Raw genomic sequence first — 19,292 nt, forward strand, 5'->3', positions numbered from 1 at the left:
GTATAATTTATATTACTAAGCAAAGAACTGCATCTACTAACATCATATATTGAGCACTAGTTGCTATTATTAACTGTGGCCACTAACAGCCGGCTTATGCATGCATCTTATTTGGTAATATACCAGCATTGTGCATTAACACCAGCAAGTCCCGAGTTAAAAGGACACGTGTGCCTATTTTAAAAGTTCTATGTGGTGTTTGTTTGAAAGTTAAAGTGACATCACACTTGTATAGAATTTTATGAATAAAATTGTATTTTTCCAAAACCAGCAGCTGTTATTTTAATCTCATCTTTTAGAGCGCCCACGTTTTTTATACTTTGTTTCAATACCATCCCTACAGTGAAGCATAGTGGTGGCAGCATCATGGTGTTTTCCAGAGGCAGGAACTGGGAGACTAGTCAGGATAGAGGGAAAGATGAATGCAGTAATGTACAGACACATCCTGGATGAAAATCTGCTCCACAGCTCTCCTGACATCAGATTGGGGCAACGGTTCATCTTTCAGCAGGACTACAACCCTAAGCACACAGCCAAGATATCAAAGGAGTGGCTTCAAGATAACTCTGTGAATGTCCTTTAGTGGCCAAGCCAGAGCCCAGACTTGAATCTGATTGAACATCTCTGGAGAGATCTGAAAATGGCTGTGCACCGACGCTTCCCATCCAACCTGATGATGCTTGAGAGGTGCTGCAAAATGGAATGGGCGAAACTGCCCAAAGATAGGTGTGCCAAGCTTGTTGCATCAAATTCAAAAAGACTTGAGGCTGTAATTGCTGCCAAAGGTGCATCAACAAAGTATTGAGCAACGGCTGTGAATACTTATGTACATGCGATGTCTTAGTGTTTTATTTTTTAGTAAATTGCAATAAATCTCAAAAAAAAAATTTCATTAAGTCATTATGGTATATTGTTTGTAGAATTTTGAGAGAAAAATGTATTTATTCCAAAATGGAATAAGGCTGTAACATAACAAAATGCGGAAAAAGTGAAGCGCTGCGAATACTTTCCAGATGCTATATATATATATATATATATATATATATATATATATATATATATATATATATATATATATATCCGAAAAAAGATACAGGCAATAAATCTATGTGAGACACACCAATAACGTTTTCATCATCAAGGAAGTGGTGAGTGCCTGTATCTTTTTCCGGATATATTTTTGGATTTCTTGTGAATCTCTTATGGAGCACCGCCCAGGTTGCAAATTGGAGCAGTGAGTGTGGACTTTCTGTATATATATATATATATATATATATATATATAAAACAAGAATTTACTTACCGATAATTCTATTTCTCATAGTCCGTAGTGGATGCTGGGGACTCCGAAAGGACCATGGGGAATAGCGGCTCCGCAGGAGACTGGGCACAAAGTAAAAGCTTTAGGACTAGCTGGTGTGCACTGGCTCCTCCCCCTATGACCCTCCTCCAAGCCTCAGTTAGGATACTGTGCCCAGACGAGCGTACACAATAAGGAAGGATTTTGAATCCCGGGTAAGACTCATACCAGCCACACCAATCACACCGTACAACTTGTGATCTGAACCCAGTTAACAGCATGATAACAGAAGGAGCCTCTGAAAAGATGGCTCACAACAACAATAACCCGATTTTTGTAACAATAACTATGTACAAGTAATGCAGACAATCCGCACTTGGGATGGGCGCCCAGCATCCACTACGGACTATGAGAAATAGAATTATCGGTAAGTAAATTCTTATTTTCTCTAACGTCCTAGTGGATGCTGGGGACTCCGAAAAGACCATGGGGATTATACCAAAGCTCCCAAACGGGCGGGAGAGTGCGGATGACTCTGCAGCACCAAATGAGAGAACTCCAGGTCCTCCTCAGCCAGGGTATCAAATTTGTAGAATTTAGCAAACGTGTTTGCCCCTGACCAAGTAGCTGCTCGGCAAAGTTGTAAAGCCGAGACCCCTCGGGCAGCCGCCCAAGATGAGCCCACTTTCCTTGTGGAATGGGCTTTTACAGATTTTGGCTGTGGCAGGCCTGCCACAGAATGTGCAAGCTGAATTGTACTACAAATCCAACGAGCAATCGTCTGCTTAGAAGCAGGAGCACCCAGCTTGTTGGGTGCATACAGGATAAACAGCGAGTCAGATTTTCTGACTCCAGCCGTCCTGGAAACATATATTTTCAGGGCCCTGACTACGTCCAGCAACTTGGAATCCTCCAAGTCCCTAGTAGCCGCAGGCACCACAATAGGCTGGTTTAAGTGAAATGCTGAAACCACCTTAGGGAGAAATTGAGGACGAGTCCTCAATTCTGCCCTGTCCGTATGAAAAATTAGGTAAGGGCTTTTATAGGATAAAGCCGCCAATTCTGATACACGCCTGGCTGAAGCCAGGGCTAACAGCATTACCACTTTCCATGTGAGATATTTCAAGTCCACAGTGGTGAGTGGTTCGAACCAATGTGATTTTAGGAATCCCAACACTACATTGAGATCCCAAGGTGCCACTGGAGGCACAAAAGGAGGCTGTATATGCAGTACTCCCTTGACAAACGTCTGAACTTCAGGAACAGAAGCTAGTTCTTTTTGGAAGAATATCGACAGGGCCGAAATTTGAACCTTAATGGACCCTAATTTGAGGCCCATAGACAGTCCTGTTTGCAGGAAATGCAGGAATCGACCCAGTTGAAATTCCTCCGCAGGGGCCTTCCTGGCCTCGCACCACGCAACATATTTACGCCAAATACGGTGATAATGTTGTACGGTTACATCCTTCCTGGCTTTGATCAGGGTAGGGATGACTTCATCCGGAATGCCTTTTTCCTTCAGGATCCGGCGTTCAACCGCCATGCCGTCAAACGCAGCCGCGGTAAGTCTTGGAACAGACATGGTCCCTGCTGGAGTAGGTCCTGTCTTAGAGGTAGAGGCCACGGGTCTTCCGTGAGCATCTCTTGAATTTCCGGGTACCAAGTCCTTCTTGGCCCATCCGGAGCCACGAGTATAGTCTTTACTCCTCTCCTTCTTATGATTCTCAGTACTTTTGGTATGAGAGGAAGAGGAGGGAACACATACACTGACCGGTACACCCACGGTGTTACCAGAGCGTCCACAGCTATTGCCTGAGGGTCCCTTGACCTGGAGCAATATCTGTCCAGTTTTTTGTTGAGGCGAGACGCCATCATGTCCACCTTTGGTTTTTCCCAACGGTTTACAATCATGTGGAAGACTTCTGGGTGAAGTCCCCACTCCCCCGGGTGAAGATCGTGTCTGCTGAGGAAGTCTGCTTCCCAGTTGTCCACTCCCGGAATGAACACTGCTGACAGTGCTATCACATGATTTTCCGCCCAGCGAAGAATCCTTGCCACTTCCGTCATTGCCCTCCTGCTTCTTGTGCCGCCCTGTCTGTTTACGTGGGCGACTGCCGTGATGTTGTCCGACTGGATCAATACTGGCTGACCCTGAAGCAGAGGCCTTGCCTGACTTAGGGCATTGTAAATGGCCCTTAGTTCCAGGATATTTATGTGAAGTGACGTTTCCATGCTTGACCACAAGCCCTGGAAATTTTTTCCCTGTGTGACTGCTCCCCAGCCTCTCAGGCTGGCATCCGTGGTCACCAGGACCCAATCCTGAATGCCGAATCTGCGGCCCTCTAGGAGATGAGCACTCTGTAACCACCACAGGAGAGACACCCTTGTCCTTGGAGACAGGGTTATCCGCTGATGCATTTGAAGATGCGATCCGGACCATTTGTCTAGCAGATCCAACTGAAAAGTTCTTGCGTGGAATCTGCCGAATGGAATCGCTTCGTAAGAAGCCACCATCTTTCCCAGGACCCTTGTGCACTGATGCACTGACACCTGGCCTGGTCTTAGGAGTTTCCTGACTAGGTCGGATAACTCCCTGGCTTTCTCTTCCGGGAGAAACACCTTTTTCTGCACTGTGTCCAGAATCATCCCTAGGAACAGCAGACGTGTCGTCGGAATCAGCTGCGATTTTGGAATATTTAGAATCCATCCGTGCTGTCGTAGTACTATTTGAGATAGTACTACTCCGACCTCTAACTGTTCTCTGGACCGTGCCCTTATCAGGAGATCGTCCAAGTAAGGGATAATTAAGACGCCTTTTCTTCGAAGAAGAATCATCATTTCGGCCATTCCCTTGGTAAAGACCCGGGGTGCCGTGGACAATCCAAACGGCAGCGTCTGAAACTGATAGTGACAGTTCTGTACCACAAACCTGAGGTACCCTTGGTGAGAAGGGCAAATTGGGACATGGAGGTAAGCATCCTTGATGTCCAGAGACACCATGTAGTCCCCTTCTTCCAGGTTCGCTATCACTGCTCTGAGTGACTCCATCTTGAACTTGAACCTTTTTATGTAAGTGTTCAAGGTTTTCAGATTTAAAATGGGTCTCACCGAGCCGTCCGGCTTCGGTACCACAAACAGCGTGGAGTAATACCCCTTTCCCTGTTGTAGGAGGGGTACCTTGATTATCACTTGCTGGGAATACAGCTTGTGAATGGCTTCCAATACCGCCTCCCTGTCGGGGGTAGACGTTGGTAAAGCAGACTTCAGGAACCGGCGAGGGGGAGACGTCTCGAATTCCAATTTGTACCCCTGAGATACTACCTGCAGGATCCATGGGTCCACTTGCGAGTGAGCCCACTGCGCGCTGAAATTCTTGAGACGGGCCCCCACCGTGCCTGAGTTTGCTTGTAAGGCCCCAGCGTCATGCTGAGGACTTGGCAGAAGCGGGGGAGGGCTTCTGGTCGTGGGAAGAAGCTGTCTGTTGCAGTCTTTTTCCCCTTCCTCTGCCCCGGGGCAGATATGAGTGGCCTTTTGCCCGCTTGCCCTTATGGGGACGAAAGGACTGAGCCTGAAAAGACGGTATCTTTTTCTGCTGCGAGGTGACTTGGGGTAAAAAGGTGGATTTCCCAGCCGTTGCCGTGGCCACCAGGTCCGATAGACCGCCCCCAAATAACTCCTCCCCTTTATACGGCAATACTTCCATATGCCGTTTGGAATCCGCATCCCCTGACCACTGTCGCGTCCATAATCCTCTTCTGGCAGAAATGGACATCGCACTTACTCTTGATGCCAGAGTGCAAATGTCTCTCTGTGCATCTCGCATATATAGGAATGCATCCTTTAAATGCTCTATAGTCAATAATATATTGTCCCTTTCCAGGGTATCAATATTTTCAGTCAGGGAATCCGACCAAGCCACCCCAGCACTGCACATCCAGGCTGAGGCGATTGCTGGTCGCAGTATAACACCAGTATGTGTGTATATACTTTTAAGGATATTTTCCAGCCTCCTATCTGCTGGCTCCTTAAGGGCGGCCGTTTCTGGAGACGGTAACGCCACTTGTTTTGATAAGCGTGTGAGCGCCTTATCCACCCTAGGGGGTGTTTCCCAACGAGCCCTAACCTCTGGTGGGAAGGGATATAGTGCCAATAATTTTTTAGAAATTAGCAGTTTTTTGTCGGGGGTAACCCACGCTTCATCACACACTTCATTCAATTCATCTGATTCAGGAAAAACTACGGGTAGTTTTTTCACACCCCACATAATACCCCTTTTTGTGGTACTTGCAGTATCAGAGATGTGCAAAACCTCCTTCATTGCCGTGATCATGTAACGTGTGGCCCTTCACCGTCGACACTGGAGTCAGTGTCTGTGTCTGGGTCCGTGTCGACCCACTGAGGTAACGGGCGTTTAATAGCCCCTGACGGTGTTTGAGACGTCTGGACAGGCACTAACTGAGCTGCCGGCTGTCTCATGTCGTCAACAGTTTTCTGTAACGTGCCGACACTGTCACGTAATTCCTTAATTACGGCCATCCATTCAGGTGTCGACTCCCTAGGGGGTGACATCACCATTATAGGCAATTGCTCCGCCTCCACATCATTTTCCTCCTCATACATGTCGACACACACGTACCGACACCCAGCACACACACAGGGAATGCTCTGATAGAGGACAGGACCCACTTAGCCCCTTGGGGAGACAGAGGGAGAGTTTGCCAGCACACACCAGAGCGCTATATATGTATAGGGACAACCTTACAATAAGTGTCTATCCCTTATAGCTGCTTATATCTGTTATTTTGCCAAATAAGTGCCCCCCTCTCTTTTTTACCCTGTTTCTGTAGTTGCAGGATGCAGGGGAGATTCTGGGAGCCTTCCTACCAGCGGAGCTGTGTGGGGAAAATGGCGCTGTGTGCTGAGGAGATAGGCCCCGCCCCCTTCACGGCGGGCTCTTCTCCCGCTTTTATCTGGAAAACTGGCAGGGGTTAAATACATCCATATAGCCCAGGAGCTATATGTGATGTATTTTTTGCCAAATAAGGTAAATTCATTGCTTCCCAGGGCGCCCCACCCCCGCGCCCTGCACCCTCAGTGACCGAAGTGTGAAGTGTGCTGAGAGCAATGGCGCACAGCTGCAGTGCTGTGCGCTACCTTATGAAGACAGGAAAGTCTTCTGCCGCCGATTTATGGACCTCTTCTTGCTTCAGCATCTGTAAGGGGGCCGGCGGCGCGGCTCCGGGACCCATCCATGGCTGGGCCTGTGATCGTCCCTCTGGAGCTAATGTCCAGTAGCCTAAGAAGCCCAATCCACTCTGCACGCAGGTGAGTTCGCTTCTTCTCCCCTTAGTCCCTCGATGCAGTGAGCCTGTTGCCAGCAGGTCTCACTGAAAATAAAAAACCTATTTAAACTTTTACTCTAAGCAGCTCAGGAGAGCCACCTAGATTGCACCCTTCTCGTTCGGGCACAAAATCTTAACTGAGGCTTGGAGGAGGGTCATAGGGGGAGGAGCCAGTGCACACCAGCTAGTCCTAAAGCTTTTACTTTGTGCCCAGTCTCCTGCGGAGCCGCTATTCCCCATGGTCCTTTCGGAGTCCCCAGCATCCACTAGGACGTTATAGAAATATATATATATATACACACACACACACACACACACACACACACACACACACATATATATATATACACACATACATACATACATACATATATGTAACAAATTTGGCGTCACTCCAGGTCTTGTTTGGTGCAAATAATAAAGTGTATTAAGCAAATCACATGTCCAACGTTTCGGGGCCCGTAGCCCCTTTTGTCAAGGTGTGTGTGTGTGTGTTTGTGTGTGTGTGTGTGTGTTAGATAGATAGATAGATATATCAGAGGACAGATTTAAGCAAAGAATTCTATGTATAAAGCTACATACAAAGACACGTACAATATAAGCCCCCCAGGTAGAAATAAATAAATGTTTATTTTACAAACGCTTCTTTCAACTCTCTTTCAAATGTGATGGGATACTCACCTTTGCATCTGTTCCCATAACCAAGTCTTTTAGCTCAATTATTTTGTCATTGATTGACGATCTATACCTCTTCTCAATTATGTTGTGTGTTGTTCTCCTCTCACCCTCCTTTGGCACCTCTAGCTGTTTCAGAGTGCCAGGTACCTGCTTGATAGGCATCTTTTCTTGTCCCATCATGACTGGCATAGTTGTCAAAATAGTTCCACTGCCACCCATTAGTGTCTGGAACAAGTTAGGTTAATATTTCAGAGAGACATATTGGATTCTTATTACATACAAGATCAAAGTTCATTGTTTCCGTCCAGTCGTAATAAGAATAATAGGTATCTAAGAAACAGTTTACAATCTGCTGCGGCTTGGAAGGTGATGTGCCCATCCATGTCTACTTTTATCTTTCCCAATAAGACAGTAATGGTTTAGGTTAATCTGTGTGACCTTGAATCTCAAAACGAGCTAAAACAACGCCACATAATACGATCATTCATAAAATGATCCACCCTCCCTAGTGATGGAACTGTAGATGCAGAGTGTACACATACAAATCTAATATAAAGTGTCCATAGTTAAAAGTTAAAGATAGTTAAAGTCAATTTAAATGTTCTTTCTATTACACTTTAATGTAATGGGGGATACAGTCAAGTGTCCTAACCTTAATATATCCTAAGGTTAGTTTGAGGCAAATTATTTTATTAACTTCATCTGTTTAAATAAAAATAAAAAATGGCAATTTGTAGAAATAAGTTTGGGTTTTTTTTATTATTTTTAGTTGTTGTTTTTTTTTACAAGTTTGGCACTTTTATTCCAGTAAAAAAGGAACAGTAACATCTGACAATCTCAACTCATGTAACATATTTGTGCTCCAACAATACATCAAGTATAGATGTCTTTAAAAATATAGCATCTTATCTGGATGCACATTATCTATACTTCTGCTCACTGACTGCATTCAAATGTGAAATTAGGGCTATGCACCTTGACCTGTAATGTTATGATAAGGTTTCAAGGTATTTCCATCAATCATTACATTCTATAGCTAACATGCTAACCAGGACAGTCCATCCTCCACATGACCAGATGTGTACACAACGGGATGAGACGTGTAAAGAAACAAATGTGAAACAGTAAAGAAAGAATGAATAGAAAAGGAAGAATACGACCATCACACACAAAAAAAAAAAAGGATGTAATAATCAAAATAGAGAAAAGATTAAAAAAAAATAAGATTTTACTTACCGGTAAATCTATTTCTCGTAGTCCGTAGTGGATGCTGGGGACTCCGTAAGGACCATGGGGAATAGACGGGCTCCGCAGGAGACAGGGCACTCTAAGAAAGAATTTGGATACTGGTGTGCACTGGCTCCTCCCTCTATGTCCCTCCTCCAGACCTCAGTTAAAGAAACTGTGCCCGGAAGAGCTGACAGTACAAGGAAAGGATTTTGGAATCCAGGGCAAGACTCATACCAGCCACACCAAATAACTCGTGATAAACTTACCCAGTTAACAGTATGAACAACAACAGAGCATCAGATCAACCCTGATGCAACCATAACATAACCCTTATTTAAGCAATAACTATATACAAGTATTGCAGAAGAAGTCCGCACTTGGGACGGGCGCCCAGCATCCACTACGGACTACAAGAAATAGATTTACCGGTAAGTAAAATAAGAATTTACTTACCGATAATTCTATTTCTCGGAGTCCGTAGTGGATGCTGGGGTTCCTGAAAGGACCATGGGGAATAGCGGCTCCGCAGGAGACAGGGCACAAAAAGTAAAGCTTTACGATCAGGTGGTGTGTACTGGCTCCTCCCCCTATGACCCTCCACCAAGCCTCAGTTAGGTACTGTGCCCGGACGAGCGTACACAATAAGGAAGGATTTTGAATCCCGGGTAAGACTCATACCAGCCACACCAATCACACTGTACAACCTGTGATCTGAACCCAGTTAACAGTATGATAACAGCGGAGCCTCTGAAAAGATGGCTCACAACAATAATAACCCGATTTTTGTAACTATGTACAAGTATTGCAGACAATCCGCACTTGGGATGGGCGCCCAGCATCCACTACGGACTCCGAGAAATAGAATTATCGGTAAGTAAATTCTTATTTTCTCTATCGTCCTAGTGGATGCTGGGGTTCCTGAAAGGACCATGGGGATAATACCAAAGCTCCCAAACGGGCGGGAGAGTGCGGATGACTCTGCAGCACCGAATGAGAGAACTCCAGGTCCTCCTTAGCCAGGGTATCAAATTTGTAGGATTTTACAAACGTGTTTGCCCCTGACTAAATAACCGCTCGGCAAAGTTGTAAAGCCGAGACCCCTCGGGCAGCCGCCCAAGATGAGCCCACCGTCCTTGTGGAATGGGCATTTACATATTTTGGCTGTGGCAGGCCTGCCACAGAATGTGCAAGCTGAATTGTATTACACATCCAACTAGCAATAGTCTGCTTAGAAGCAAGAGCACCCAGTTTGTTGGGTGCATACAGGATAACAGCAAGTCAGTTTTCCTGACTCCAGCCGTCCTGGAACATATTTTCAGGGCCCTGACAACATCTAGCAACTTGGAGTCCTCCAAGTCCCTAGTAGGTGCAAGGCACCACAATAAGCTGGTTCAGGTGAAACACTGACACCACCTTAGGGAGAGAACTGGGGACGAGTCCGCAGCTCTGCCCTGTCCGAATGGACAAACAGATATGGGCTTTTTTGAGAAAAAACCACCAATTTGACACTCGCCTGGTCCAGGCCAGGGCCAAGAGCATGGTCACTTTTCATGTGAGATGCTTCAAATCCACAGATTTGACTGGTTTTAAACCAATGTGATTTGAGGAATCCCAGAACTACGTTGAGATCCCACAGTGCCACTGGAGGCACAAAAGGGGGTTGTATATGCAATACTCCCTTGACAAACTTCTGGACTTCAGGAACTGAAGCCAATTCTTTCTGGAAGAAAATCGACAGGGCCGAAATTTGAACCTTAATGGACCCCAATTTGCGGCCCATAGACACTCCTGTTTGCAGGAAATGCAGGAAACGACCGAGTTGAAATTTCTTTGTGGGGCCATCCTGGCCTCACACCACGCAACATATTTTCGCCACATGTGGTGATAATGTTGTGCGGTCACCTCCTTTCTGGCTTTGACCAGGGTAGGAATGACCTCTTCCGGAATGCCTTTTTCCCTTAGGATCCGGCGTTCCACCGCCATGCCGACAAACGCAGTTGCGGTAAGTCTTGGAACAGACATGGTACTTGCTGAAGCAAATCCCTTCTTAGCAGCAGAGGCCATAAGACCTCTGTAAGCATCTCTTGAAGTTCCGGGTACCAAGTCCTTCTTGGCCAATCCGGAGCCATGAGTATAGTTCTTACTCCTCTACGTCTTATAATTCTCAGCACCTTAGGTATGAGAAGCAGAGGAGGGAACACATACACCGACTGGTACACCCACGGTGTTACCAGAACGTCCACAGCTATTGCCTGAGGGTCTCTTGACCTGGCGCAATACCTGTCCCGTTTTTTGTTCAGACGGGACGCCATCATGTCCACCTTTGGTATTTCCCAACGGTTTACAATCATGTGGAAAAAACTTCCCGATGAAGTTTCCACTCTCCCGGGTGGAGGTCGTGCCTGCTGAGGAAGTCTGCTTCCCAGTTTCCATTCCCGGGATGAAACACTGCTGACAGTGCTATCACATGATTTTCCGCCCAGCGAAAAGTCCTTGCAGTTTTTGCCATTGCCCTCCTGCTTCTTGTGTCGCCCTGTCTGTTTACGTGGGCGACTGCCGTGATGTTTTTCCCACTGGATCAATACCGGCTGACCTTGAAGCAGAGGTCTTGCTAAGCTTAGAGCATTATAAATTTACCCTTAGCTCCAGTATATTTATGTGGAGAAAAGTCTCCAGACTTGATCACACTCCCTGGAAATTTTTTCCTTGTGTGACTGCTCCCCAGCCTCTCGGGCTGGGCTCCGTGGTCACCAGCATCCAATCCTGAATGCCGAATCTGCGGCCCTCTAGAAGATGAGCACTCTATAACCACCACAGGAGAGACACCCTTGTCCTTGGATATAGGGTTATCCGCTGATGCATCTGAAGATGCGATCCGGACCATTTGTCCAGCAGATCCCACTGAAAAGTTCTTGCGTGAAAACTGCCGAATGGAATTGCTTCGTAGGAAGCCACCATTTTTACCAGGACCCTTGTGCAATGATGCACTGTTTTTAGGAGGTTCCTGACTAGCTCGGATAACTCCCTGGCTTTCTCTTCCGGGAGAAACACCTTTTTCTGGACTGTGTCCAGAATCATCCCTAGGCACAGCAGACGTGTCGTCGGGATCAGCTGCGATTTTGGAATATTTAGAATCCACCCGTGCTGTTGTAGCAGTATCCGAGATAGTGCTACTCCGACCTCCAACTGTTCCCTGGACTATGCCCTTATCAGGAGATCGTCCAAGTAAGGGATAATTAAGACGCCTTTTCTTCGAAGAAGAATCATCATTTCGGCCATTACCTTGGTAAAGACCCGGGGTGCCGTGGACAATCCAAACGGCAGCGTCTGAAACTGATAGTGACAGTTCTGCACCACGAACCTGAGGTACCCTTAGTGAGAAGGGCAAATTTGGGACATAGAGGTAAGCATCCCTGATGTCCCGGGACACTATATAGTCCCCTTCTTCCTGGTTCGTTATCACTGCTCTGAGTGACTCCATCTTGATTTGAACCTTTGTAAGTGTTCAAAAATTTTTTTAGAATAAGTCTCACCTAGCCTTCTGGCTTCAGTACCACAATATAGTGTGGAATAATACCCCTTTTCTTGTAGTAGGAGAGGTAATTTAATTATCACCTGCTGGGAATACAGCTTGTGAATTTTTTCCCATACTGCCTCCTTGTCGGAGGGAGACCTTGGTAAAGCAGACTTCAGGAGCCTGCGAAGGGGAAACGTCTCGACATTCCAATCTGTACCCCTGGGATACTACTTGTAGGATCCAGGGGTCCTGTACGGTCTCAGCGCCATGCTGAGAACTTGTCAGAAGCGGTGGAACGCTTCTGTTCCTGGGAATGGGCTGCCTGCTGCAGTCTTCTTCCCTTTCCTCTATCCCTGGGCAGATATGATCTTATAGGGACGAAAGGACTGAGGCTGAAAAGACGGTGTCTTTTTCTGCAGAGATGTGACTTAGGGTAAAAACGGTGGATTTTCCAGCAGTTGCCGTGGCCACCAGGTCCGATGGACCGACCCCAAATAACTCCTCTTCCTTTATACGGCAATACACCCTTGTGCCGTTTGGAATCTGCATCACCTGACCACTGTCGTGTCCATAACATCTTCTGGCAGATATGGACATCGCATTTACTCTTGATGCCAGAGTGCAAATATCCCTCTGTGCATCTCGCATATATAGAAATGCATCCTTTAAATGCTCTATAGTCAATAAAATACTGTCCCTGTCAAGGGTATCAATATTTTTAGTCAGGGAATCCGACCAAGCCACCCCAGCTCTGCACATCCAGGCTGAGGCGATCGCTGGTCGCAGTATAACACCAGTATGTGTGTATATACTTTTTATGATATTTTCCAGCCTCCTGTCAGCTGGTCCTTGAGGACGGCCCTATCTATAGACGGTACCGCCACTTGTTTTGATAAGCGTGTGAGCGCCTTAGCCACCCTAAGGGGTGTTTCCCAACGCGCCCTAACTTCTGGCGGGAAAGGGTATACCGCCCCTAATTTTCTATCGGGGGGAACCCACGCATCATCACACACTTTATTTAATTTATCTGATTCAGGAAAAACTACGGTAGTTTTTTCACATCCCACATAATACCCTCTTTTGTGGTACTTGTAGTATCAGAAATATGTAACACCTCCTTCATTGCCTTTAACGTGTGGCCCTAATAAGGAATACGTTTGTTTATTCACCGTCGACACTGGATTCAGTGTCCCTGTCTGTGTCTGTGTCGACCGACTAAAGTAAACGGGCGTTTTAAAACCCCTGACGGTGTTTTTGAGACGTCTGGACCGGTACTAATTGTTTGTCGGCCGTCTCATGTCGTCAACCGACCTTGCAGCGTGTTGACATTATCACGTAATTCCCTAAATAAGCCATCCATTCCGGTGTCGACTCCCTAGAGAGTGACATCACCATTACAGGCAATTGCTCCGCCTCCTCACCAACATCGTCCTCATACATGTCGACACACACGTACCGACACACAGCACACACACAGGGAATGCTCTGATAGAGGACAGGACCCACTAGCCCTTTGGAGAGACAGAGGGAGAGTTTGCCAGCACACACCAAAAACGCTATAATTATATAGGGACAACCTTATATAAGTGTTTTCCCTTATAGCATCTTTATTATATATTTCTAACGCCAAATTAGTGCCCCCCCTCTCTGTTTTAACCCTGTTTCTGTAGTGCAGTGCAGGGGAGAGCCTGGGAGCCTTCCCTCCAGCCTTTCTGTGAGGGAAAATGGCGCTGTGTGCTGAGGAGATAGGCCCCGCCCCTTTTTCGGCGGCCTCGTCTCCCGCTCTTAACGGATTCTGGCAGGGGTTAAATATCTCCATATAGCCTCCGGAGGCTATATGTGAGGTATTTTTAGCCAAAATAGGTTTTCATTTGCCTCCCAGGGCGCCCCCCTCCCAGCGCCCTGCACCCTCAGTGACTGCCGTGTGAAGTGTGCTGAGAGGAAAATGGCGCACAGCTGCAGTGCTGTGCGCTACCTTTAGAAGACTGAGGAGTCTTCTGCCGCCGATTCTGGACCTCTTCTTACTTCAGCATCTGCAAGGGGGCCGGCGGCAAGGCTCCGGTGACCATCCAGACTGTACCTGTGATCGTCCCTCTGGAGCTGATGTCCAGTAGCCAAGAAGCCAATCCATCCTGCACGCAGGTGAGTTCACTTCTTCTCCCCTAAGTCCCTCGTTGCAGTGATCCTGTTGCCAGCAGGACTCACTGTAAAATAAAAAACCTAAGCTAAACTTTTCTAAGCAGCTCTTTAGGAGAGCCACCTAGATTGCACCCTTCTCGGCCGGGCACAAAAATCTAACTGAGGCTTGGAGGAGGGTCATAGGGGGAGGAGCCAGTACACACCACCTGATCGTAAAGCTTTACTTTTTGTGCCCTGTCTCCTGCGGAGCCGCTATTCCCCATGGTCCTTTCAGGAACCCCAGCATCCACTAGGACGATAGAGAAAATTTTATTTTCTCTAACGTCCTAGTGGATGCTGGGGACTCCGTAAGGACCATGGGGATTATACCAAAGCTCCCAAACGGGCGGGAGAGTGCGGATGACTCTGCAGCACCGAATGAGCAAACACAAGGTCCTCCTCAGCCAGGGTATCAAACTTGTAGAACTTTGCAAAAGTGTTTGAACCCGACCAAGTAACTGCTCGGCAAAGCTGTAATGCCGAGACCCCTCGGGCAGCCGCCCAAGAAGAGCCCACCTTCCTTGTGGAATGGGCTTTTACTGATTTTGGTAGCGGCAATCCAGCCGCAGAATGAGCCTGCTGAATCGTGTTACAGATCCAGCGAGCAATAGTTTGCTTTGAAGCAGGAGCACCCAGCTTGTTGGGTGCATACAGGATAAACAGTGACTCAGTTTTCCTGAATCTCACCGTTCTGGCTACATAAACCTTCAAAGCCCTGACCACATCTAGTAACTCGGAATCCTCCAAGTCACGAGTAGCCACAGGCACCACAATAGGTTGGTTCATATGAAAAGAGGACACCACTTTTGGCAGAAATTGCGGACGGGTCCGCAATTCCGCCCTGTCCATATGGAAAACCAGATAGGGGCTTTTATGTGACAAAGCCGCTAATTCTGACACACGCCTAGCTGAAGCCAAGGCTAACAGCATGATCACCTTCCACGTGAGGAATTTTAACTCCTCGGTTTTAAGTGGCTCAAACCAGTGTGATTTCAGGAAACTCAACACCACGTTAAGATCCCAAGGTGCCACTGGAGGCACAAACTGGAGCTGAATATGCAGCACTCCCTTTACAAACGTCTGAACTTCAGGAAGAGAAGCCAGTTCTTTTTGAAAGAAAATGTATAGGGCCGAAATCTGGACCTTAATGGAACCCAATTTTAGGCCCAAAGTCACTCCCGACTGTAGGAAGTGAAGGAAACGGCCCAGCTGGAATTCCTCTGTAGGGGCATTCCTGGCCTCACACCAAGCAACATATTTTCGCCATATACGGTGATAATATTTAGCCGTCATGTCCTTCCTAGCCTTTATCAGCGTAGGAATAACCTAATCCGGAATGCCTTTTTCTGCTAGGATCCGGCGTCCAACCGCCATGCCGTCAAACGCAGCCGCGGTAAGTCTTGGAACAGACAAGGTCCCTGCTGCAACAGATCCTGCCCTAGAGGCAGAGGCCAAGGGTCCTCTGTGAGCATTTCTTGCAGCTCTGGATACCAAGTCCTTCTTGGCCAATCCGGAACAATGAGTATTGTTCTCACTCCTCTTTTTCTTATGATTCTCAGCACCTTGGGTATGAGAGGAAGAGGAGGAAACACATAAACCGACTGGAACACCCACGGTGTCACTAGTGCGTCTACAGCTATCGCCTGAGGGTCTCTTGACCTGGCGCAATACCTCTGTAGCTTTTTGTTGAGGCGGGATGCCATCACGTCCACCTGTGGCAGTTCCCACCGACCTGCAATCTGCGCAAAGACTTCTTGATGAAGTCCCCACTCTCCCGGGTGGAGGTCGTGCCTGCTGAGGAAGTCTGCTTCCCAGTTGTCCACTCCCGGAATGAACACTGCTGACAGTGCTCGTACGCGATTCTCCGCCCAGCGAAGAATTCTGGTGGCTTCCGCCATCGCCACCCTGCTCCTTGTGCCGCCTTGGCGGTTTACATGAGCCACTGCGGTGATGTTGTCTGATTGAATCAGCACTGATTGGTCGCGAAGCAGGGTCTCCGCTTGACTTAGGGCGTTGTATATGGCCCTTAGTTCCAGGATATTAATGTGAAGGCAAGTCTCCTGACTTGACCACAGACCCTGGAAATTTCTTCCCTGTGTGACTGCCCCCCACCCTCGGAGGCTTGCATCTGTGGTCACCAGGACCCAGTCCTGAATGCCGAATCTGCGGCCCTCGAGAAGGTGAGCACTCTGCAGCCACCACAGAAGAGACACCCTGGCCCTGGGGGATAGGGTGATCAGCCGATGCATCTGTAGATGTGATCCGGACCACTTGTCCAACAGATCCCATTGAAAGGTCCTCGCATGGAACCTGCCGAAGGGAATGGCCTCGTATGATGCCACCATCTTTCCCAGGACTCGCGTGCAGTGATGCACCGACACCTGTTTTGGTTTTAAGAGGTCTCTGACCAGTGTCATGAGTTCCTGAGCCTTCTCCGTCGGGAGAAAAACCTTCTTCTGGTCTGTGTCCAGAATCATGCCCAGGAAGGGCAGACGCGTCGTAGGAATCAGCTGCGACTTTGGAATATTCAGAATCCAGCCGTGCTGTTGTAACACTTCCCGAGAGCGTGCTACGCTGATCAGCAACTGCTCTCTGGACCTCGCCTTTATGAGGAGATCGTCCAAGTATGGGATAATTGTGACTCCTTGCTTTCGTAGGAGCACCATCATTTCCGCCATTACCTTGGTAAATATTCTCAAGGCCGTGGAGAGACCAAACGGCAACGTCTAGAATTGGTAATGACAATCCTGTACCACAAATCTGAGGTACTCCTGATGAGGTGGATAAATGGGGACATGAAGGTAAGCATCCTTTATGTCCAGAGACACCATAAAATCCCCCTCCTCCAGGCTTGCGATGACCACTCTGAGCGATTCCATCTTGAACTTGAACTTTTTCAGGTATATGTTCAGGGATTTTAAATTCAATATGGGTCTGACCGAACCGTCCGGTTTCGGTACCACAAACATGGTCGAATAGTAACCCCTTCCCTGTTGAAGGAGGGGAACCTTTACCACCACCTGCTGGAGATACAATTTGTGAATTGCAGCTAACACTATTTCCCTCTCTAAGGGGGAAGCTGGCAGGGCCGATTTGAGGTAACGGTGAGGGGGCATCTCTTCGAATTCCAGCTTGTATCCCTGAGACACAATCTCTATAGCCCAGGGATCCACCTGTGAGTGAACCCACTTGTGGCTGAAATTTCGGAGACGCGCCCCCACCGGGCCTGGCTCCGCCTGTGGAGCCCCAGCGTCATGCGGTGGATTTAGTGGAAGCCGGGGAGGACTTCTGTTCCTGGGAACTAGCTGTATTGTGCAGCTTCTTTCCTCTACCCCTGCCTCTGGCAAGAAAGGACACACCTCGGACTTTCTTGCCTTTTTGTGATCGAAAGGACTGCATTTGGTAATACGGTGCTTTCTTATGTTGTGAGGGAACATATGGCAAAAAATTTGACTTTCCAGCCGTAGCTGTGGAGACCAGGTCCGAGAGACCGTCCCCAAACAATTCCTCACCCTTGTAAGGTAAAACCTCCATGTGCCTTTTCGAGTCGGCATCGCCTGTCCATTGCCGAGTCCACAGGACCCTTCTGGCAGAAATCGACATTGCATTTATTCTAGAGCCCAGTAGGCTAATGTCTCTTTGAGCATCTCTCATATATAGGACAGCATCTTTTATTTGCCCCAGGGTTAGTAATATAGTATCCTTGTCCAAGGTATCAAGTTCCTCAGATAAGGTATCTGTCCATGCTGCTGCAGCACTACACATCCAGGCCGATGCAATCGCCGGCCGTAGTAAGGTACCTGAATGTGTATAAATGGACTTCAGGATACCCTCCTGCTTTCTATCCGCAGCATCTTTAAGGGTGGCCGTATCCTGTGACGGCAGGGCTACCCTCTTGGATAAGCGTGTTAAAGCTTTGTCTACCCTAGGGGAGGATTCCCAGTGCAACCTGTCCGTTGGCGGGAAAGGATACGCCATATGCATCCGTTTGGAAATCTGCAGTTTTCTATCTGGAGATTCCCAAGCTTTTTCACATAACTCATTTAACTCATGTGAAGGGGGAAAGGTCACCTCTTGCCTTTTCTCCCCATACATATAAACCCTCTTGTCAGGGACTGGGGTTTCCTCTGTGATGTGCAACACATCTTTCATTACTATAATCATGTAACGGATGGCTTTAGCCATTTTAGGCTGCAACTTTGCATCATCGCCATCGACACTGGAGTCAGAATCCGTGTCGATATCTGTGTCAACAATTTGGGATAGTGGGCGCTTCTGAGACCCTGACGGCCTCTGCGATGTAGGATCAGGCATGGGTTGAGACCCTGACTGTCCCAAGGCTTCAGCTTTATCCAACCTTTTATGCAAGGAATTAACATTATCATTTAAAACCTTCCACATATCCATCCAATCGGGTGTCGGCGGCGACCCCACATTCATTTGTACCCGCTCTGTTTCCACATAGCCTTCCTCGTCAAACATGCCGACACAAGCGTACCGACACACCACACACACAGGGGATGCTCTATTTGAAGACCGTTTCCCCACAAGGCCTTTTGGAGAGACAATGCCAGCACACACCCCAGCGCTATATGACCCAGGAATCACACAGTAACTTAGTGTTAACCCAGTAGCTGCTGTATATACTGTTTTTGCGCCAAATTTATGTGCACCCCCTCTCTTTTTACCCTCTTTCTACCGTGATTCTGCAGGGGAGAGCCCGGGGAGCTTCCTCTCAGCGGAGCTGTGGAAAAGAAAATGGCGCTGGTGAGTGCTGAGGAAGAAGCCCCGCCCCCTCAGCGGCAGGCTTCTGTCCCGTGTTTTGTGTGTAAAATAATGGTGGGGGCTCATGCATATATACAGCGCCCAACTGTATATATGCTGCTTTTTGCCAAGAGGTTCCCAATTGCTGCCCAGGGCGCCCCCCCCTGCGCCCTGCACCCTACAGTGACCGGAGTGTGTGGATTTAGTGTGGGAGCAATGGCGCACAGCTGCAGTGCTGTGCGCTACCTCATATGAAGACTGGAGTCTTCTGCCGCCGATTTTGC

The 19,292-nt window shown here is 47.8% G+C and overlaps 1 protein-coding gene across 1 annotated transcript in view; it reads right to left on the reverse strand.

Moving 5' to 3' along the window:
- Positions 1 to 19,292, reverse strand: part of SREBF2 (sterol regulatory element binding transcription factor 2) — a 269,968-nt gene that overhangs the window by 144,153 nt on the left and 106,523 nt on the right. Inside the window, exon 5 of the mRNA XM_063940441.1 lies at positions 7,323 to 7,544. Within this exon, the coding sequence (XP_063796511.1) occupies positions 7,323 to 7,544 (222 nt within the window). The remainder of the gene's footprint in view (positions 1 to 7,322; positions 7,545 to 19,292) is intronic.

The sequence above is a fragment of the Pseudophryne corroboree genome, chromosome 9 (assembly GCF_028390025.1).
Source record: "Pseudophryne corroboree isolate aPseCor3 chromosome 9, aPseCor3.hap2, whole genome shotgun sequence".
Taxonomy (NCBI): domain Eukaryota; kingdom Metazoa; phylum Chordata; class Amphibia; order Anura; family Myobatrachidae; genus Pseudophryne; species Pseudophryne corroboree.